The 22,411-nt window shown below is 43.1% G+C and overlaps 1 protein-coding gene across 4 annotated transcripts in view; it reads left to right on the top strand.

Annotated features, from left to right (window-relative positions):
* The window catches only part of TUFT1 (tuftelin 1), a 51,617-nt gene that overhangs the window by 20,375 nt on the left and 8,831 nt on the right, over positions 1–22,411 (top strand). Inside the window, exons 2-7 of one of the 4 annotated variants that reach the window (XM_040230677.1) lie at positions 5,767–5,841; positions 6,253–6,354; positions 13,800–13,886; positions 14,441–14,530; positions 16,505–16,570; positions 19,651–19,764. In XM_040230677.1, coding sequence (XP_040086611.1) covers positions 5,767–5,841; positions 6,253–6,354; positions 13,800–13,886; positions 14,441–14,530; positions 16,505–16,570; positions 19,651–19,764 — 534 coding nt within the window. The remainder of the gene's footprint in view (positions 1–5,766; positions 5,842–6,252; positions 6,355–13,799; positions 13,887–14,440; positions 14,531–16,504; positions 16,571–19,650; positions 19,765–22,411) is intronic. The other 3 variants (XM_040230678.1, XM_040230680.1, XM_040230681.1) reach the window with 3 other exon arrangements.

Below are 22,411 nucleotides of genomic sequence, written 5' to 3'. Positions count from 1 at the left end.
ATGGGCTGTATACTCCTTGGGGTCACAAAGTCAGACACAACTGAGTGACTTTCACTTGGCTATTTTGAAATCATTTCTTCTTTCTTTTGTAATGTTCTCTTGACCTAGATGTCATGGAACACTCACTATGCATTCAGAAAAGGCTTACCTTTGTTAGGGGCTGTGGCAGGCGGCTGCTCACAAGGAGTTAACACTTAGAAGATCACATGGTTCACAAATAAGTGAGAGGCACTTGCCACCAGAGGCCTTGTGAAGCAGAGGGAGCACAGGGAAGGGGGTATGTGTTTCCCGCAGGATGTAGGGAAGTGTCATGGAAGATGTGGCAATTGAATGCAAACTCTTGAGGGACTCACGGGTGCCCCTGGTGAAAATGAGAAGAAAGAACATTTAGGCAAAGGAAATTAAGAGAGTGAAGTTACTAAAGTAGGAAAGCATGGGGCATTTTGGACCAGGGGCAATGAAGACCAGTGACAGCAGAGGCGAGTTGACTCAGATTGTAGAGAGCCTTAAATGCCACACTAAGGGTCTGGCTTTTATTTGGTAGGAATTAAGTGTTTCTGTAAAAGCTGGCTACATTGCCAGGTTTGGTAAGTCTTAAGGGGCATGTGGGAGTGTCTTCAATCCTTCTTATATCTGGGCTTGTTCCAAGAAGCGTGAAGAGGCTAATATTTGAATACTTTCCTCCTACGTGGCTTCCCCAGTGGCTCTGCTGGTAAAGAATCCACCTGCAGTGCAGCAGACACAAGAGACTTGGGCTCCATCCCTGGGTTAGCAGGATCCCTGGAGAAGGAAATAGCAACCCACTCCAGTATTCTTGCCTGGAGAATCCCATGGACAGTGGAGCCTAGCGGGCTACAGTCCATGGGGTCTCAAAGAGTCAGACATGACTGAGCGACTAAGCACACACTCTTATGTGGCAGAGAACAACCTCCATATATTTTCAGTTAATCTTAAACAAAAAAGCTCTCAGCTGCATGGTAGTATTTCCATTTCATAGGGTGAACACAGAGTATCTGATTACAGAGACTGATTACTTCTCCACCCATTTGTTCTTTCTTGTGTAGGAAGATCTGTTGCCTCCCAGAGAAGCTTCTCCCAGCCTTCTGGGCAGAGTCTATTCTTTCTTCCTCCTGTTGCTCCATCAGATATTTGGAAGGTTAGGAGGATTCCTCAAAACTGTTAAGAGTTCAGTTAAGTTCAGTTGCTCAGTCGTGTTTGACTCTTTGTGACCCCACGAACTGCAGCACGCCAGGCCTCCCTGTCCATCACCAACTCCCAGGATTTACCCAAACTCATGTCCATTGAGTTGGTGATGCCATCTAACCATCTCATCCTCTGTCGTCCCCTTCTCCTCCTGCCTTCAATCTTTCCCAACATCAGGGTCTTCAAATGAGTCAGCTCTTCGCAGCAGTTGGCCAAAATATTGGAGTTTCAGCTTCAACATCAGTCCTTCCAATGAACACCCAGGACTGATTTCCTTTAGGATGGACTGGGTGGATCTTCTTGCAGTCCAAGGGACTCTCAAGAATCTTCTCCAACACCACAGTTCAAAAGCATCAATTTTTCGGCGCTCAGCTTTCTTTATAATCCAACTCTCACATCCATATACAACTAGTGGAAAAACCATAGCCTTGACTAGACGGACTTTTGTTGACAAAGTAATGTCTCTGCTTTTTAATATGCTCTCTAGGTTGATCATAACTTTCCTTCCAAGGAGTAAGCATCTTTTAATTTCATGGCTGTAATCACCATCTGCAGTGATTTTGGAGCCCCCAAAATATAAAGTCAGCCACTGTTTCCACTATTTCCCCATCTATTTGCCATGAAGTGATGGGACCAGATGCCATAATCTTCGTTTTCTGAATATTGAGCTTTAAGCCAACTTTTTCACTCTCCTCTTTCACTTTCATCAAGAGGCTCTTTTCTTCTTCACTTTCTGCCGTAAGAGTGGTGTCATCTGCATATCTGAGGTTATTGATATTTCTCCTGGCAATCTTGATTCCAGCTTGTGCTTCATCCAGCCCAGCATTTCTCATGATGTACTCTGCATATAAGTTAATAGGTGCAGATAAGGTGACAATATACACCCTTGACGTACTCCTCTTCCGATTTGGAACCCCTCTGTTGTTCCACGTCCACTTCTAACTGTTGTTTCCTGACCTGCATACAAGTTTCTCAAGAGGCTGGTCAGGTGGTCTGGTATTCCCATCTCTTTCAGAATTTTCCACAGTTTATTGTGATCCACACAGTCAAAGGCTTTGGCATAGTCAATAAAGCAGAAATAGATGTTTTTCTGGAACTCTCTTGCCTTTTTATGATCCAGTGGATGTTGGCAATTTGATCTCTGGTTCCTCTGCCTTTTCTAAAACCAGCTTGAACATCTGGAAGTTCACGGTTCACGTACTGTTGAAGCCTGACTTGGAGAATTTTGAGCATTACTTTACTAGCATGTGAAATGAGTGCAATTGTGCAGTAGTTTGAGCATTCTTTGGCATTGCCTTTCTTTGGGATTGGAATGAAACCTGACCTTTTCCAGTCCTGTGGCCACTGCTGAGTTTTCCAAATGTGCTGGCATATTGAGTGCAGCACTTTCACAGCATCATCTTTCAGGATTTGAAATAGCTCAACTGGAATTCCATCACCTCCACTAGCTTTGTTTGTAGTGATGTTTTTCTAAGGCCCACTTGACTTCACATCCCAGGATGTCTGGCTCTAGGTGAGTGATCACACCATCGTGATTATCTGGGTTGTGAAGATCCTTTTTGTACAGTTCTTCTGTGTATTCTTGCCACCTCTTCTTAATATCTTCTGCTTCTGTTAAGTCCATACCATTTCTGTCCTTTATTGAGCCCATCTTTGCATGAAATGTTCCCTTGGTATCTCTCATTTACTTGAAGAGAGCTCTAGTCTTTCCTAGTCTATTGTTTTCCTCTATTTCTTTGCATTGATCACTGAGGAAGGCTTTCTTATCTCTTCTTGCTATTCTTTGGAACTCTGCATTCAAATGGGTATGCTGCTGCTGCTGCTGCTGCTGCTAAGTCACTTCAGTCGTGTCCGACTCTGTGCGACCCCATAGACGGCAGCCCACCTGGCTCCCCCATCCCTGGGATCCTCCAGGCAAGAACACTGGAGTGGGTTGCCATTTCTTTCTCCAATGCATGAAAGTGAAAAGTGAAAAGTGAAAGCGAATTTGCTCAGTTGTGTCCAACTCTTCGCGACTCCATGGACTGAAGCCCACCAGGCTCCTCCGTCCATGGGATTTTCCAGGCAAGAGTACTGGAGTGTGGTGCCATTGCCTTCTCCGCCAAATGGGTATTTCTTTCCTTTTCTCCTTTGCTTTTCGCTTCCTTTCTTTTCACAGCCATTTGTAAGGCCTCCTCAGATAGCCATTTTGCTGTTTTGCATTTCTTTTTCTTGGGGATGGTCTTGATCCCTGTCTCCTGTACAATGTCACGAACCTCCATCCATAGTTCATCAGGCACTCTGTCTATCAGATCTAATTCCTTAAATCTTTTTCTCACTTCCACTGTATAATCATAAGGAATTTGATTTAGGTCATACCTGAATGATCTAGTGGTTTTCCCCACTGTCTTCAATTTAAATCTGAATTTGGCAATAAGGAGTTCATGATCACAGTCAGCTCCCGGTCTTGTTTTTGCTGACTGTATAGAGCCTCTCCATCTTTGGCTGCAAAGAATATAATCAATCTGATTTTGGTGTTGACCATCTGGTGATGTCCATGTGTAGAGTCTTCTCTTGTGTTGTTGGTGACCAGTGCACTCTCTTGGCAAAACTCTGTTAGCCTTTGTCCTGCTCCATTCCGCATTCCAAGGCCAAATTTGCCTATTACTCCAGGTATTTCTTGACTTCCTACTTTTGCATTCCAGTCCCCTATAATGAAAAGGACACCTTTTTTTGGTGTTAGTTCTAGAAGGTCTTGTAGGTCTTCATAGAACTGTTCAACTTCAGCTTCTTCAGCATTACTGGTCGGGGCATAGACTTGGATTACCGTGTTATTGAATGATTTGCCTTGGAAATAAACAGAGATCATTCTGTTGTTTTTGAGATTGCATCCAAGTACTGCATTTTGGACTCTTTTGTTGACCATGATGGCTACTCCATTTCTTCTAAGAGATTCCTGCCCACAGTAGTAGATATAATGGTCATTTGAGTTAAATTCACCCATTCCAGTCCATTTTAGTTCACTGATTCCTAAAATGTCAACATTCACTCTTGCCATCTCCTGTTTGACCACTTCCAATTTGCCTTGATTCATGGACCTACCATTCCAGGTTCCTATGCAGTATTGCTCTTTACAGCATTGGACCTTGCTTCTATCACCAGTCACATCCACAACTGGGTGTTGTTTTTGCTTTGGCTCCATCCCTTCATTCTTTCAGGAGTTATTTCTCCACTGATCTCCAGTAGCATATTGGGCACCTACTGACCTGGGGAGTTCCTCTTTCAGTATCCTATCATTTTGCCTTTTCATACTGTTCATGGGGTTCTCAAGGCAAGAATACTGAAGTGGTTTGCCATTCCCTTCTCCAGTGGACCACATTCTGTCAGACCTCGCCACCATGACCCCTCTGTCTTGGGTGGCCCCACACAGCTTGGCTTAGTTTCCTTGAGTTAGACAAGCTGTGGTCCGTGTGATCAGATTGGCTAGTTGTCTGTGATTGTGGTTTCAGTCTGTCTGCCCTCTGATGCCCACTCTTAGCGCCTACCGTCTTACTGGGGTTTCTCTTACCTTGGATGTGGGGTGTCTCTTCACGGCTGCTCCAGCAAAGCGCAGCCGCTGCTCCATTCTTTCTTCCTCCTGTCACTCCATCAGATATTTAGAAGGTTAGGAGGATTCCTCAAAACTATTAAGAGTAAGATGGCATTTATACTTCTGGACCTCATGGCGGGGTATGACCAGATGACCTGAAAGTCACTATTGTCTTGGCTAGTTGAGCACCCATCTTCCCATCATTAGCTGTGAGAGGCATATATTCCTCTTTTATGCTGTTATAATATCAAATATGGAAGGAGCCTCAGAGATACTCAGTTCAAGCCTTATTTTTTTAGTGAGATCCACAGATCCAGAGCCGCTAAGCCTCTTGTCTATGTGTTACACGGGTTCCTGGCAGGGTTCGGTGCATTCTGCCCTGCTGATCCTCTCTCAATGTTATTATCTCCCCAGATCTCCAGCCCCCCACTTTTCCCTCTTGTTGCATGTTTTCCCCCTCAGGCTTTCTGTTTCCCTCACAATGAAAAGAAGGTTTTTAAACCTTCTTTAAGTTACAAAAGAACACCTGCTTCTTCCTTTGAAATTAGGCTGATCTATTGCATTGCCTGCTTTCTTCTGGATAATTTCTGTGTGGCTCATAGAAATAAGGGTTTGGATTCAGGTGCCTTCCTATGATTTGGTTCAGGAAAGATATCCTAGTCTTGTAAAGGGGATCAGTCACTTCCTGGGTGGATGTCAGGTGCAGAAATTCTGAACTGGGGATGACCAGTCCGGGGATGCCTTCCAAACAGTGGGGAAAGGAGAGCACACACAGTGTGCTGTGTAAAGAACACTGTCAGAGTCCCTGGAGACATCCTCATCACCCAAGAGTGAACTGACCTTGGGCAAGCTGATGTACCTCTCCAGACCTCAGCTTTTCTTGCCTATGAAATGGCAATCATAATACCCACTGTACAGGACTGGCAAGACTGCATGTGTCCTGGTAGCAGACTGTAAAGGTGAGAGATTATTGTTGCTGTGATTGTCATTATTAGGGCAGCGTGGACGTGCTCAGGCTGACTCTCCAGAGTGAACTGACAGGAGATGAACTTGAATGCATAGCCCAGAAGGTATCGAGGTTGCTGGTGGAGCGAGGCCTCCTTGTCCCCGCCAGTTCTCCTTCCTTGCTGCTGACCTCTCTGCCCAGTGCTGGCTGGAACCATCTCCTCTGCTGCCTGGGAGCATCTCCTTTCAGACACAGCCAGCCGACCTCAGCATCGTGCCTTGCTTTGGGGATGTAGAGGCCCCCATTACAATTAAAACTAACCTGCAATTTCAACTAATTCTCCCCATCCTGTGTTCTTGCTGCTGCTGCATTCATCCTGTGGCTTCGGGTTGAGGGTCTGAGATGAATTTTTGGCGGGAAACATTCGACTAACCCTTCAAGTCTTTTGAGCAGCAGTTCTGCATTGGTTGAGGGGCAGAGGTTCAGTGCTGGTCGTATGGTTTCTGATCCACTTTTCTTTCTCTCTCTCTGGCAGGCGGGCAGGAAGACCTATGCCATGGTGTCCAGCCGCCCAACTAGTCATTCTCTGGCCTCAGAACTGGTGGAGTCCAATGATGGACACGAAGAGATCATTAAGGTAGGCTTAGCTCAGCTCCACGGTTTCTCCCTCCTCTCTTTTTCCCTGCAGGCAGAGGAGAGGAAGCGGCTGCCTTCACCAAAGGGTCCTTGTGGTTTGACTGGGAAGAACCAGATCTGTGATGCTGGATCTTGGCTGTCTGTCTCCTGAAAAGATCTTAATTAACACCAGGAGACCACAGTCAGGCTGTAGTGGCTCTAGTGCCACCTGGCACTCGGCAGGGGAATGGATGAGATGACCTTTCAAGTGCTTTTCTACTGTCTGTATTCATTTCAGCTGCTGAAAGCTGTGGAGACAGGTAGAAGGTGCGTTTACGGAACTTATTATTTTTAATTAAAATAATTTATGTTTAATTAAGGCAATTAAAACAATTTAAAAAAATTAAAAGTTTCTTTCCTAAAAACAACTTTTTGAGATGTAATTCACATACCATACAATTAACTCAGTTAAAGTGTACAATTCAGTAGTGGTTTTTAACATATTCACAGAGTTGTGCAGCCATCACCACTACTAATTTCAGGACTTTTTCAGTCACTCCTTCTAGCCCCTGGTGATCACCACAGTCTATCAATACCTTCTGTCTCTGTGGATTTGCCCTTTCTAGACATTTTATATGGGCCTCCCTGGTGGCTCAGAGGTTAAAGCATCTGCCTGCAACGTGGGAGACCTGGGTTCGATCCCTGGGTCGGGAAGATCCCCTGGAGAAGGAAATGGCAACCCACTCCAGTATTCTTGCCTGGAGAATCCCATGGACGGAGGAGCCTGGTGGGCTACAGTCCACGGGGTTGCAAAGAGTCGGACACGACTGAGCGACTTCACTTCACTTCAGACATTTTATATAAACTGAATCACAGCACAACATGTGGCCTTTTGTGTCTGGCTTCTTTCACTTAGCAGAGTATTTTCAGGGATCAGCCATATTGTAACATACATCAGTACTCACTGCTTTTAATGGCTGAATCATATTCCCTTGAATGAATATATTATATTTTGTTACCCATTCATAAATTGATGGGCATTTGGGTTGTTTCCACTCTCTTGCTTTTATGAATAATGCTGCTTTGAATATTCATGTACAAGTTTTCAGGTGAACATGTGTTTTCAATTCTCTTGGTATATACCTAGCAGTAGTGAAATTGCTAGGTCATATGGTAATTCTATATTTATATTTAATCTTTTGAGAAACTACCAGACATTTTTCCAAAGCATTTGCTCTATTTTGTATTCCCACAAGTTATATATGTGGGTTTCAATTTCTGTATATCCTCATTAACACTTGTTATTATCCATTTTTTTGATTATGGCCATCCTAGTGGATGTGAAGTGGTGTCCTATGGTGGTTTTAATTTGCATTTCCCTAATGGCATCTTTTATGCTTATTGCCTGTTTGTATATCTTCTTTGGAAAAATATTTATTCAAACCTTTGCTCTTTAAAAATCCAACTGTGCTTTAATTGTTACAGTATAAGGGTTCGTTTATATATTCCAGATAGTAAGTGCTTATCAGATAAATGTTTTGGAAAAATTTTTAAATTTTTTCCCATTCTGTGGTTTTTTTTTTCTTTCTTGATGATGTGCTTTGAAACAAAAAAATTTAATTTGTTGAAATCCAATTTATATATATTTTTTCTTTTCTTACTGTGCTTTTGGTATTGTATCTAAGAAGACTTTGCCTAACCAAAGGTCACAAAGACTTATCCCCATACTTTCTTCAGAGAGTTATAGTTTTAGCTCTTATGCATAGGTCTATGATCCATTTGGGTTAATTTTTGTGTATGATGTGACTTCATTCTTTTGCACATGATGTCCATTTTTACCAGCCTTGGTTGTTGAAAAGACTGTTCATTGGCACACTTGTCAAAAATAAGTTGACAAAAATCAGAGTATGTAATTATTATTTCTGGACACTTTATATACCATTGATCTACATGTCTATCCTCTATCAGCCCCACGCTGTCTTGACTTCTGTACTTTTGTAGTAATTTTGTTTTTTTTCAAGAATGTTTTAGCTATTTAGGGTCCTTGGCATTTCCATATGAATTTTAGGATTACTTTGTCAGTTTCTGCAAAGAAACCAGCTTGGATCTTGATAAGAATTGTATTGAATTTGTAGTTCAATTTGGGGAGTATTGCCATCTTAGCACAGAGGAGGCAATGGCACCCCACTCCAGTACTCTTGCCTGGAAAATCCATGGACAGAGGAGCCTGGTAGGCTGCAGTCCATGGGATCGCTAAGTTGGACATGACTGAGCAACTTCACTTTCACTTTTCACTTTCATGCCTTGAAGAAGGAAATGGCAACCCACTCCAGTGTTCTTGCCTGGAGAATCCCCGGGACTGGGAAGCCTGGTGGGCTGCCATCTATGGGGTCACACAGAGTCGGACACGACTGAAGCGACTTAGCAGCAGCAGCAGCAGCAGCAGCCATCTTAGCAATATTAAATTTTCTAATCCATGAAAATAGGATGTTTACTTTTCAAGGTTTTCTCTTATTTCCTGTTCTGTAATTTCTTGCCTCTGTTATGTTCTATAATTTTCAGAATGCAGGTTTTAAACTTTGTTAAATTTATTTCTTTTCCATGAGAAGAGTTGACTCATTGGAAAAGACTTTGATGCTGGGAGGGATTGGGGGCAGGAGGAGAAGGGGACGACAGAGGATGAAATGGCTGGATGGCATCACGGACTCGATGCACGTGAGTCTGAGTGAACTCCAGGAGATGTTGATGGACAGGGAGGCCTGGCGTGCTGCGATTCATGGGGTCGCAAAGAGTCGGACACGACTGAGCGACTGAACTGAACTGAAATTTATTTCTAGATTTTTTTTTCTTTTGGATTGTTCATTGCTATTAATAGTGAATAGAAATACAACTTTTTTTCATATATTGTACTTGTATCCTACAACCTTGCTGAATTCATTTATTTGTTCTAATAGTTTTTTATTGAATTCCTTAGGTTATTCTGTATACATGATCTTGTTATCTATGAATAGTTTTACCCTATCCAACCTGTATACTTTCAATTATTTTTTTTTATTCAAAGACATTACATGGCCTTTACGTAGCCATTATGTTACCCCCCCATAATTCTATTAATATAATCATTGTTAACCTTTTATTGTGTATCCTCTCAGACATTTTCCTATACATTTGTATTTTTAAAAAATTGTATTGTATATTTATACTACAATTTGCTTGCCTCCAGGGATTCCCTGGTGGCTCAGACTGTAAAGCATCTGCCTGCAATGCCAGAAACCCGGGTTCGATCCCTGGGTCAGGAAAATCCCCTGGAGAAGGCAGTGGCAACCCACTCCAGTACTCTTGCCTGGAAAATCCCATGGACGGAGGAGCCTGGTAGGCTGCAGCCCATGAGGTCACCAAGAGTTGGACACGACTGAGCGACTTCACTTTCACTTTCACTTTGCTTGCCTCCCTTTAACGGCTCCTTATTACCAAATTCAGACTCAAACTGAAGAAAGTAGGGAAAACCGCTAGACCATTCAGGTATGACCTAAATCAAATCCCTTATGATTATACAGTGGAAGTGAGAAATAGATTTAAGGGCCTAGATCTGATAGATAGAGTGCCTGATGAACTATGGAATGAGGTTCGTGACATTGTGCAGGAGACAGGGATCAAGACCATCCCCATGGAAAAGAAATGCAAAAAAGCAAAATGGCTGTCTGGGGAGGCCTTACAAATAGCTATGAAAAGAAGAGAGGCAAAGAGCAAAGGAGAAAAGGAAAGATATAAGCATCTGAATGCAGAGTTCAGAGAATAGCAAGAAGAGATAAGAAAGCCTTCTTCAGCAATCAGTGCAAAGAAATAGAGTAAAAGAACAGAATGGGAAAGACTAGAGATCTCTTCAAGAAAATTAAAGATACCAAGGGAACATTTCATGCAAAGATCGCTTGGTAAAGGACAGAAATGGTCTGGACCTAACAGAAGCAGAAGATATTAAGAAGAGGTGGCAAGAATACACAGAACTGTACAAAAAACATCTTCACGACCCAGGTAATCATGATGATGTGATCACTAATCTAGAGCCAGACATCCTGAGATGTGAAGTCAAGTGGGCCTCGGAAAGCATCGCTACGAACAAAACTAGCGGAGGTGATGGAATTCCAGTTGAGCTATTTCAAATCCTGAAAGACGATGCTGTGGAAGTGCTGCACTCAATATGCCAGCAAGTTTAGAAAAGTCAGCAGTGGCCACAGGACTGGAAAAGGTCCGTTTTCATTCCAATCCCAAAGAAAGGCAATGCCAAAGAATGCTCAATTGCACTCAACTACCACACAATTGCACTCATCTCACATGCTAGTAAAGTCATGCTCAAAATTCTCCAAGCCAGGCTTCAGCAATACATGAACCGTGAACTTCCTGATGTTCAAGCCACTTTTAGAAATGGCAGAGGAACCAGAGATCAAATTGCCAACATCCACTGAATCATCAAAAAAGCAAGAGAGTTCCAGAAAAACATCTATTTCTGCTTTATTGACTATGCCAAAGCCTTTGACTGTGTGGATCCCAAGAAACTGTGGAAAATTCTGAAAGAGATGGGAATACCAGACCACAGGACCTGCCACTTGAGAAACCTGTATGCAGGTCAGGAAGCAACAGTTAGAACTGGACATGGAACAACAGACTGGTTCCAAAGGAAAAGGAGTACGTCAAGGCTGTATATTGTCACCCTGCTTATTTAACTTCTATGCAGAGTACATCATGAGAAACGCTGGACTGGAAGAAACCCAAGCTGGAATCAAGATTGCCGGGAGAAATATCAATAACCTCAGATATCAGATGACACCACCCTTATGGCAGAAAGTGAAGAGGAACTCAAAAGCCTCTTGATGAAAGTGAAAGAGGAGAGCGAAAAAGTTGGCCTAAAGTTCAACATTCAGAAAACGAAGATCATGGCATCTGGTCCCGTCACTTCAAGGGAAATAGATGGGGAAACAGTGGAAACAGTGGCTGCTGCTGCTGCTAAGTCGCTTCAGTCATGTCCGACTCTGTGCAACCTCATGGATGGCAGCCAACCAGGCTCCCCTATCCCCGGGATTCTCGAGGCATGAACACTGGAGTGGGTTGCCATTTCCTTCTCCAATGCGTTAAAGTGAAAAGTGAAGTCGCTCAGTCGTGTCTGACTCTTAGCAACCCTGTTGACTGCAGCCCACCAGGCTCCACCGTCCATAGGATTTTCCAGGCAAGAGTATTGGAGTGGGGTGCTATTGCCTTCTCCAGGAAACAGTGGCAGACTTTATTTTTTGCGCTCCAAAATCACTGCAGATGGTGACTGCAGCCATGAAATTAAAAGACGCCTACTCCTTGGAAGAAAAGTTATGACCAACCTAGATAGTATATTCAAAAGCAGAGACATTACTTTGCCGACTAAGGTCCGTCTAGTCAAGCTATGGTTTTTCCTGTGGTCATGTATGGATGTGAGAGTTGGACTGTGAAGAAGGCTGAGCACCGAAGAATTGATGCTTTTGAACTGTGGTGTTGGAGAAGACTCTTGAGAGTGGGATCCAACCAGTCCATTCTGAAGGAGATCAACCCTGGGATTTCTTTGGAAGGAATGGTGCTAAAGCTGAAGCTCCAGTACTTTGGCCACCTCATGTGAAGAGTTGACTCATTGGAAAAGACTCTGATGCTGGGAGGGATTGGGGGCAGGAGGAGAAGGGGACGACCGAGGATGAGATGGCTGGATGGCATCACGGACTCGATGGACGTGAGCCTGAGTGAACTCCGGGAGTTGGTGATGGACAGGGAGGCCTGGCGTGCTGCGATTCACGGGGTCACAAAGAGACGGAAACGACTGAGCGACTCAACCGACCGATAATATCTTCTGTATCCATAAATGACTTCATAGTATTCTATTATACACATACCCTATAATTTCTTTAATCCCCAAATCTTGAACATTTTGTCTATTTCTACTTTTTGCTGCCATAAATGATATTTTGTCAAGTATATATATTACTAACTTGTGTATGTGTTTTATAGTATAAATAATAAAGAAATATTTTCTCAGTTGTAAAAAATTCAAGCATGGTATACAGAGAAAAATGTGTAAATCCCCTTTTCATGAGTTTGCATGTTTGTATGTAAGTATGTATACTAGTTTTTAGCTAAATTTATTTCATTAGGATAAATTTCCAGAAATAGCTTTGATAGGTCAAATATAGTTTTAAGTCTTCTGATCAGAACCACCAAATTACCACTCAGAAAGGTGGTGACAATTTACCCTCCCACCAGCAGTGTATGAGGCTACCTGTGTGGAGTTAATTTAACTGGAGATTTCTTTTCTTTTTCTAAAATTTTTATTGAAGTATAGCTGATTTACAATGATGTGTTAGTTTCAGCAAAGTGATTCAGTTAGAGATATCTTTTTCAGATTCTTTTCCCTTATAGATTATTACAAAATATTGAGTATAGCTCCCTGTGCTATATAGTAGGTCCTTGTTGTTTATCTGTTTTATATATACTAGTGTGTATATGGAGAAGGCAATGGCACCCCACTCCAGTACTCTTGCCTGGAAAATCTCATAGATGGAGGAGCCTGGTAGGCTGCAGTCCATGGGGTTGCGAAGAGTTGGACACGACTGAGCAACTTCAGTTTCACTTATCACTTTCATGCATTGGAGAAAGAAATGGCAACCCACTCCAGTGTTCTTGCCTGGAGAATCCCAGGGACGGGGGAGCCTGGTGGGCTGCCGTCTATGGGGTCGCACAGAGTCGGACACGACTGAAGCAACTTAGCAGCAGCAGCAGCAGCTTGTATATGTTAATCCCAACCTCCTAGTTTATCCTTCCCCCCTTCTCCTTTGCTAACCATGTTTGTTTACTATCTGCAGGTCAATTTCTGTATTGTATATAAATTCATTTGTATCATTTTATTTTTCTAATTTTCACATGTAAGTGATCTCGTGATATTTTTCTGGCTTACTCCACTTAGTATGATAATATCTAGGTTCTTCCATGTTGCTGCAAATGGCATTGCATCCTTTTTTATGACCGAGTCATATTTTACTGTGTGTATGTCTACTTAACACCTCCTTCCCCCCCAGTTTTTATGTGTTTATTTAGTTGTGGCTGTGCTGGGTCTTTGTTGCTACCTGGGCTTCTCTCTAGTTGTGGCAGGCAGGGGCTACTCTCGAGTTGCGGTGCCTGGGAGTCTCAGTGCGGTGTCTTCCCTTGTCGTGGAGCACAGGCTCTAGTATGTGAGGGCTTCAGTAGTTGTGACGCATGAGCTTAGTTGCTCCATGGCATGTGGGATCTTCCCGGATCAGGAATTAAACCCATGTCTCCTGAATTAGCAGGCAGATTCTTTACCACTGAGCCACCAGTGAAGGCCCTGTACCACATCTTCCGTATCCGTTCATCTGTCAGTGGACGTTCAGGTTACTTCCACTGGAGATTTCTTAATTAGTGTTGTTTCCCTTATTTCAGGTGTACTTGAAGGGGAGATCTGGAGACAAGATGATCCATGAGAAGAATATTAACCAGCTGAAGAGTGAGGTCCAGTATATCCAGGAGGTGGGCATCCCTTCCCTTTGTGGAAATGACCAAAGTCGTTTCTCTAAACCCCACATTTTTTTGGCTCCCTTCTTTCATAGGTTCTGATTTTCTTCCTTCTGCTTCCTTCATATCTCCAAAGTGCCACCATGCCCCCTCATGTGTTAATATCATTTCTGACCCTCCCATTAATCAACAAATACTTATTAAGCACCATACACCTAGCGCTGTTCCCCAGTCATCCTATCTAAAGTGCCAGCCTTGCTTCCTCACTTTTCTTAAGCCTTAACCAGTCTCGTATTTCTTCTTGGCACTTGTGGCCATAACATATCACATTGGGTTGTGTGTCTCCCCAACTGGAAAGTTAAATACACTGAGGCAGGGTTTTTTATTATTTTGTTGCTTCTGTAGGAGAGACTGGACTACAGCCCCACTTGAATAGAGTCTCTGCTTTCCCAGCCGGTACTGAGAACAGTACTTGACTCATCGGAGTATGGGCTGGGAAAGGGCACAGAGGTGGGTGAGTTGTTGTGCTCTCTTTCCCAAAGCTAAAGCCTCTTGCCCTCTCCTCCCAGGCCAGGAACTGCTTGCAGAAGCTCCGGGAGGATATAAGTAGCAAGCTTGACAGAGATCCAGGAGATTCTGTCCATAAACAGGAGATACAGGTAATAAGAAATGGTCCATAGTCGGATCCAAACTAAGGAGGTGGAGTTGTGCCATTTACCAATCACCCATGGGTTGCCCAATCTAATGCCAGTGCTGGGAAAGTTGAGAATACAGGTGATGCTGGCTTCTTTGAGCATTCACACCTTGTTAGGGCTCTCCAGAAGATGGACACTTGTCATCACACATGTCAGCCTATATACAACCACACCTGTCCCTAAAATATGTACAAAAGAAATTGAATTTATATCAATAAAATTATCATTCAATTAATGGCAAGCCATCTTGTCCGTAGGGAGTCTGTGACCAATCTTCTTACAATACAAAGTCTTATAAAGCAGACAATCACCTAGAAATCCAAACTTCTCGTAAGTTGATCTTGCTTCATTTGGTGATACTTGTGGTGTAAATTGGAAGTCTTGGTCCTTGCCTGTTATTGTGTGTGTCTAGAGCTATCTCTACCCTAGCACAAGAAGCTTCTCCAGGTGAGAGTTCATCCTCCCACCCTCGTCTCTGTGCCCTCAAACCCCAGCCCAGGGTCTGGGATACACAAAGTGAAAGTCGCTCAGTTGTGTCCGACTCTTTGCAACCCCATGGCCTATACAGTCCGTGGAATTCTCCAGGCCAGAATACTGGAGGAGGTAGCTGATCCCTTCTCGAGGGGATCTTCCCAACCCAGAGATCAAACCCAGGTCTCCCACACTGCAGGCGGATTCTTTGCCAGCTGAGGCACCAGGGATGCACAAGGTCATCGTAAATGTTTGTTGGACCAAACTGATTGGAGAATCCTTCTTGGCATGGATGGTCCTGGGATCCTGCTTTTTAGTCCTTCAAAAATTTGAGGATAGAAATGTCCCCAGGAGAGCAGAACTGTCTCTTCCATGAGTTCACCCTCATCCTCCCTTAGATTCCGGGCAGTGTCCCCTTCGTCTGCTTTCAGTTTGGGTGGGGTGGTCCTTCTCCAGTAGCCCCTGCCTTTGTTCTCCTAAGGGGAACAGTGACCTTGCAGCTAGAGCCAGCACAGTTACCCTTCGCCCTGGGCATGTGACAGGCTCGTGTGGCGGACACCCCCTAATTCACTTTGCTTTGGCTCAAGGTAAGACTTTCACTGCCTGAGCTCACATCTAACTGGTGGGTGGTGCTTTGTTTCGTGATTGAAGAGCCTAATGTGCTCAGAGCCCAGAAGTCCAGGGCCCTTGTTTATATAAACCAGCAGTCATATGATGACTAATTAGGCTTTGGGTTGGAAAGAATGGCAGCAAACTCCGCTTCCTGTTTGATTTATGTTTTGTCAAACCTTGTCAGGATCCCCGAGGGGCAAGGGAAACTCTTTGTTTATGGCAGGCAGCTGCTTGTGTTTCCTGGGCTTCGGGGAATGGGCCGGCACATTTTCCAGTCTGCTGAAAGGTTTTAGCCTGGGGTTTCCTTCCTCCTCCTGACGAGGCTCAGGTATTTTCTCTCAAGGCTGTGCCTGTTTCTCCACTCCCTCTTTTCTCCATTTTCCTACAGAGCACTAGACATCTTTTCTTCTTTCCTTTCCTCCCTTCTTTTCCTTTCCTCTTCCTCTCCCCCCACTCCTCCTTTTCTCTTTTAATCTTTCTAAGATTTGAACTCTTAGAAAAATCATGCTTCAAGATATCACGTAATATGGTTTATATGGAATCTTTAAAAAGTGATACAAATAAACTTATATACAAAACAGAAATAGATGCACAGACATATAGAACAAACTTATGGTTACAAAAGGGGAAAGGAGAGGAGGGATAAATTAGAAGTTTGGGGTTAACATATACACACTACTCTATATCCCTGGAGGGGAGAACATGGCAACCCACTCCAGTATTCTTTCCTGGAGAATCCCATGGACAGAGGAGCCTGCTGGGCTGCAGTCCATGGGGTCGCAAAGAGTTGGCCGTAACTGAGTGACTAAACAACAACAGCAGTTTTCACTACCAATTTGATTTTTCTTTGAACAGGTGGTGCTAGAAAAGCCAAATGGCCTTAGTGAAGGTCCCCTGACCACGTATAGCAGCCCACCCGAGGTAGGTAACAGGGAAAGTAGTGGCAGCTACTGGTTACCCAAGAGGCAGGAAATACACCTTCCTTATATTTTTGTTTATTGCTTGCTCTCTCTGTCTCACTACATATGAAAGTAATGTTTACTGGCTGAAAAAATGCAAACAAAGGAGAAATATATGAAGCGGAAATTCTGCTTCCCCAGTTCCACTCCTTGTAAATACCCATGGTTAACAGAAGTGGGTAGGTCCTTTTATTTATTTATTGTTTTGGCTGCACTGCATGGCTTATGGGATCTTAGTTCTCTGACCAGGGATCAAACCTGTGTCCTCCTCAGTGGAAGTGCAGAGTCCTAACTAGACTGTCAGGGAAAACCCATGGGCGGGTCCTTTTAGAGCAGTGCTCACTGTTCATTATTATGATGGCCTTGGGAGCTTTAAAGGATGCAATACCTGTGTGCCGTCCCTAGAGACTGTAATTTAACGGACCTGAGATGTGGCCTATGCATCAGGACTTAAAAAAAATTTTATTGACTATGCATGCCACGCAGTATGCAGGATCGTAATTCCTGACCAGGGATCAAAACTTCACCGCTTCAGTGGAAGCAGGGAATCTTTACCGTTGGACCACCAGGGAAGTTCTGCATTAGGACTTATAAAAGCTCTTCACTTGACTATAATATTTAGCCTGTTCTATTAGTTCTAATATTCTAGTTTAAAGTTCTAGAATGTTTTTCTGTACATAGGCATCCATATTTAAAAGCCATATGTGTTTGTGTGTGTGTGTATGTGTATATACTAATATATAGACATGTATCATATATATATAAATATATGTATATAATATGCACATGCTTTTTACACATACAGGGTTGTGATAAATAATACATCATTTCCTCTTGTTTTTTTATTTTCTTAAACTGCAGAGTATAGCCTCCTTTCCATGTTTGCACATGTAAATCTAGGGCTTTCCTGATGACTCAGAGGTAAAGAATCTGCCTGCAATGCAGGAGACACAGGTTCGATCCTTGGGTGGGGAAAATCCCCTGGAGAAGGAAAAGGCAATCCACTCGAGTACTCTTGCCTGGGAAATCCCATGGACAGTGGAGCCTGGCAGGCTACATACAGTCTGTGGGGTTGCAAAGAGCTGGACACGACTGAACGACTAAACAACAACGATATATAAATCTGTCTCATTCTTTTGAATAACAACATAGTATTTTTAACACCCCCCCAGCTTTATTAAAGTATAATCGACTAACACATGGCTATACTTTTTTTAAAAAGGACTTTTGTTGTTATATTTTTTGTGATTGTATAATAACACAAGACATGCATACTGTAGAAAATTATGAAAGAAGAAAAAGATATCAATTGTAATCTACCCAGAGAACAATCAGTTTGGTGAACTCTCCTTTGTTTTCCCTCCAGTGCAAATATATATTTACGATATTGAGATTAAACTGTCTGTAGCAGTTCTTTGTACTTGTTTCTTGGGCGGTTATTTTTTGTTTTGGGTGTGTTTGGCCCTCAAGTGCAGAGCTGACTCAGACCTTCCCTTCAGTTCAGGGCTCGTTATCATCACTGGGCCCACAAAGGCCTCTCACTGCTTCGGGTTTTTTTTTTTTTTTTTTTGGTCTCCCCGACCGAAAGGTGCTCACTCTTAACATATTTAATATATAATTTAAATATGCCTATTAAGTATGTTTTTAATTTTCATGATAGACTTGCACTCTATTTATTTTTTCCTTTTTCATCCAACATCTTATGTTTTAGGGCTCTTGTTTACATTGCTGTGTTAAAATCTGTTTTGTTGTCTTTAGCACTTACATGTAAAATTTTATAACTCCCTATTATTCTCTTCATACTGTATCATGAAATTTTTCCATGTCATTAAAGAGTCTTACAAGAATGACATTTGGATGAATTTTTTTTAATTAATTTTTTTGGCTGCCCCAAGTCTTGGTCTTTATTTGCAGCATGCAAACTCTTACTTGTGCCATGTGAGATCTAGTTCCCCCACCAGGGATTAGACCTGGGACCCTGCATTGGGAGCACAGAGTCTTAGCCACTGGACCACCAGGGAAGTCCCTAATGGCTGGATTGGGAATGTTATGATTCCAGCCACTCACTTTAGATGTGCAGTTTGGATTTTTCCCTTCCCCTGAGTCATCATATTTAGCAAATATGCTGTTAGCAACAAGTTATAGTAACACCTGGCACTATCTGTTCAGCCTTTCTGCTTCCAAGCTCCAAGATATTATCTGACTTAGTTTTGAGGCAGCCTTGAAGGCAGGGTGTGGTAAGGAGTGTTCTCCCTGTTTCCCAGTTACAGAAGCAAGGCCCACAGTACTCAGTGATACCACCCCACCTGGGACACTGTCCTCTCCTCCCCGCTGAGCTCTGTGCTCTGGTTTGAAGGTGCTGCTGCCTCCCACTGTGCAAGGCAGGGAGAGACTCTTCTGTCAGACTCGAGGGAGCTGGGAACTGTGTGGCAGAAATGGAGGCGAGATCCTATACGCCAGTTCAGCCCTAACCGCCCCCAGTTTGGGTGTGTCTGGGGGAGACACTCACAATAGATTCCTGGATTCCCTGGGTCTTTTGCCCTAAGCTGCCTATCTGTCAGTAACCCTTAATCTGCTGATCTCTGTGCTCAGGCAGAGAACCACAAAAGATGTACCTTGTGGGCTGTGCCCCTCTTGACCGGCATGGCACAGCCCTTGCCCTTGGGGACTGAAGTCTAAAGAGGATCATGGTCCCTGGTCTCAGAGGGCTCTGGTCTGGTGGAAAAGCAGGACACACGTGTGAAGATGGCATAAACATACCTGGTCATCAGTCCGTTGACAAGTGTATGAAAACTACTGCAGTGTGTCCTAAAATAATGAGGTGATTGAAAGCTAGTTGAGTTCTTTAGGGTACAGGTATGTTTTCACATGAATAACTTAGAATGCCTGGGTGCCTAAGACTAACTTTACTCCCTTATGCGATGTAAATTCCTTCATGAGGGTGGTCTGGGCCAGTCGGTCTAACAAGTGTGTATTATGGGGCGACCTTGTCTTACCAAGTCACATAGTGGTTTCAGCTTCTCGTCCCTCTCCTGGCTATAGGTGGACACCTATATAAATGAAGATGTTGAGAGCTTGAGGAAGACGGTTCAGGACTTGCTTGTCAAGCTGCAGGAAGCTGAGCGGCAGCACCAGTCAGACTGTTCGGCTTTTAAGGTGAGATTTGGGATTTGAGGAGAAAGTGCCCTAAGGGCAGGGCCACTGGATGTAGGTGCAGATGAATTTCTTCCTGGCTGGAATGCCATCAATCAACTGGAAAGGCTAGGTTTGGTGGCCTGGGGCACTTCCTGTCAACTTTGCTTTTTCTTGGATATTTATAGTTTCTGCTGTCCAAGGCTAGCCCATAGTTTGAAGGTCAGCTTTTGAGTCTCTGCTCTACTGGAGTGGAGAAATGGTGCTGATATAGGAGAGCAGGTAATTCAGAAGTCCTTTCTGTCAATCCGTGGAAAGAACTACTGGGCTGTATGTGCCACGCAGGTAAAGATTGTTGCTGTAAAGTTCACCATTGCGTCCCCAGTGTCTGGGACAATTCTAGGCATCGGATGGGTGCCTCTTAAGTGTGGATGGGATGAGTGGATGGATTGGTGTGGTCTTAAGAAGAAATGTGCCTGTGGAATCAGGAAACTTTAGATCAGTCTTGGCTTTACTACACAGAGCTCTGTGATTTTTTTTTTTAATTGAGGTATAATTTATTAACAGTGTTTCAAGTGAAAGCAAAGTCACTCAAGTCGTGTCTGACTCTTTGTGACCCCATGGATAGTAGCCTATGAGATTCCTCCATCCATGGAGTTTTCCAGGCAAGAGTGCTGGAGTGCATTGCCATTTCCTTCTCCAGTGGATCTTCCCGACCCAGGGATTGAACCCAGGTCTCCAGCATTGCAAGCAGACAATTTTACCGTCTGAGTCACCAGGGAAGTTCCCCAACAGTGTTTTAAGTGTACAGCAAAGTGATTAAGTTACACACATACACACAAACATATATATTCTTTTTCAGCTTCTTTTCTATTATAGGTTATTATAAGATATTGAATATTCCTGTGCTATATAGTAGGCCCTTATTGTTTATCTGTTTTATATATAGTTAGTGTGTATCTGTTAATCCCCAATTCCCAATTTATCCTTCTCCCCACCCAGAGCTCTGTAACCTTGAGTATCTCAATTATTGTTATAAAAGGTTATTATAGAAGATTTTAAAAATACAGACATCTATGTATATAAAGCCCCTTCCCCAACTATTAAAAGCGTGTGAGGTGTTCCATGGTTTCCAGAAAATTCTTGGGGTAGAAGATGAGGTACGCAAGACGAACATAGAGCGGTTTCCCTACTGCTCTGTGAGAGGAACCATCTGGTATCTGGTTGTTCACTCAGTCATAAATAAGTGATGATAGGATTCTGCCCTGCCCAGGCTTGCCTGGGGCTGATGGAAGGAGCACTCCCAGCCTGGACTCTTCTCTTTCATGGACTAAAGAGAGAGAATTTTTGAGAGATGTTTTGAGGGTGTGGACCAAAGGTAGTGAGAGTGATTAACTGCCTCAAGAGTAGTTAAAGTCTTATCTGGGTAATTTAACCTCCCTAACCATCAGTTTCAACTTTTGTAAAAAGGGGTCATGAGTCGTGATTATTTAGGAATATAGTATATGATGGAGGTGTCCTTTTAAACCAACAGATAGATGAGAATATTCAATAAATGAAGATGGAATTAACTAGTATTAAAAATAAACTACATAGATCCTTAACACATCACTGGTTACAAAAATAGAATCCAATTGGATTAAAGAGTAAATGCAGAAAAATAAGATTATGAAGATATTAAAATATATATAAGGATATATTTTTTTAAAAAGGGTCACGTAATATACCTCGCAAGTTTGATGCATTGATTGAGTGAGGTAATATTTGTAAATATATTTATTACTTGAAAGAGTTTTAGAAATAATAAATATTCTACATTTTTCTTAGTCATCAGTTTAACAGGTGGGTTTTCCTGTCCTAAATAAATTAGACTTAGGGTCCCCAGTGGCTCAGTGATAAAGAATCCATCTGCCAATCCAAGAGAAGGGGGTTCAGCCTGTGGTTTGGAAAGATCCCCTGGAAATGGAAATGGCAACCCACTCCAGTATTCCTGTCTAGGAAATCCCATGGACAGAGGAGCTGAGGGCTATAGTCCATAGGATCACAAAGAGTTGAGCATGACTTAGTGACTAAATAACAACGACGACAACAGGGTAATACTAAGATTAATTTGGTCTCAGAACAAAGTAGCTGTGTGGTAAAGGAGTTTATTGAATCTATTTCAGATTCTACAATTTGGATAATTCAGTGGATAATGAATCAGTTCAGTGACCCTTTCTTACTTTCCTAGAATAGAACAGAAGGAAGAGGAGGTTGAGGCTGTAGCACTGACCAGACTGTGAATGTTGGAAAGAAATTTCTACATTGAGAAACACTGTGAAGTACTAGTTGGTTTTGGCAGCAAATGGGAGAGCTCTGCTTACCCTGGGTTTCAAAACTTGAGCAAAAGTATCCTCAGTAAAAGCCCAAGGCTGTAAGGCCTGTGACTGCTGTTAACCACACACTCATGGCTTCTTACAAGGGGCTGCCCTTCAACCCCATGACATGTAGCACAGATCTGCAGTAGGAGATACTCCTTGGGTTGCTCCCGCTACTGGGGTAGGTCCCCACACCCTCTCATAATTAAAGGGTTCCCTTAGGGCAGGGCTGGCTGGAACTGTGGGACTGATGTAGCAGAGTGTGGCTTTTTTCCTTTGTGATTTTACAGCTGCTTGTGAGTATCATCTGTGGC

The sequence above is a fragment of the Oryx dammah genome, unplaced genomic scaffold (assembly GCF_014754425.2).
Source record: "Oryx dammah isolate SB20612 unplaced genomic scaffold, SCBI_Odam_1.1 HiC_scaffold_28, whole genome shotgun sequence".
NCBI classification, from domain to species: Eukaryota; Metazoa; Chordata; class Mammalia; order Artiodactyla; family Bovidae; genus Oryx; species Oryx dammah.
Note: the sequence above shows the minus strand (reverse complement) of the source record. Positions and strands in the feature narration are given on the sequence as shown.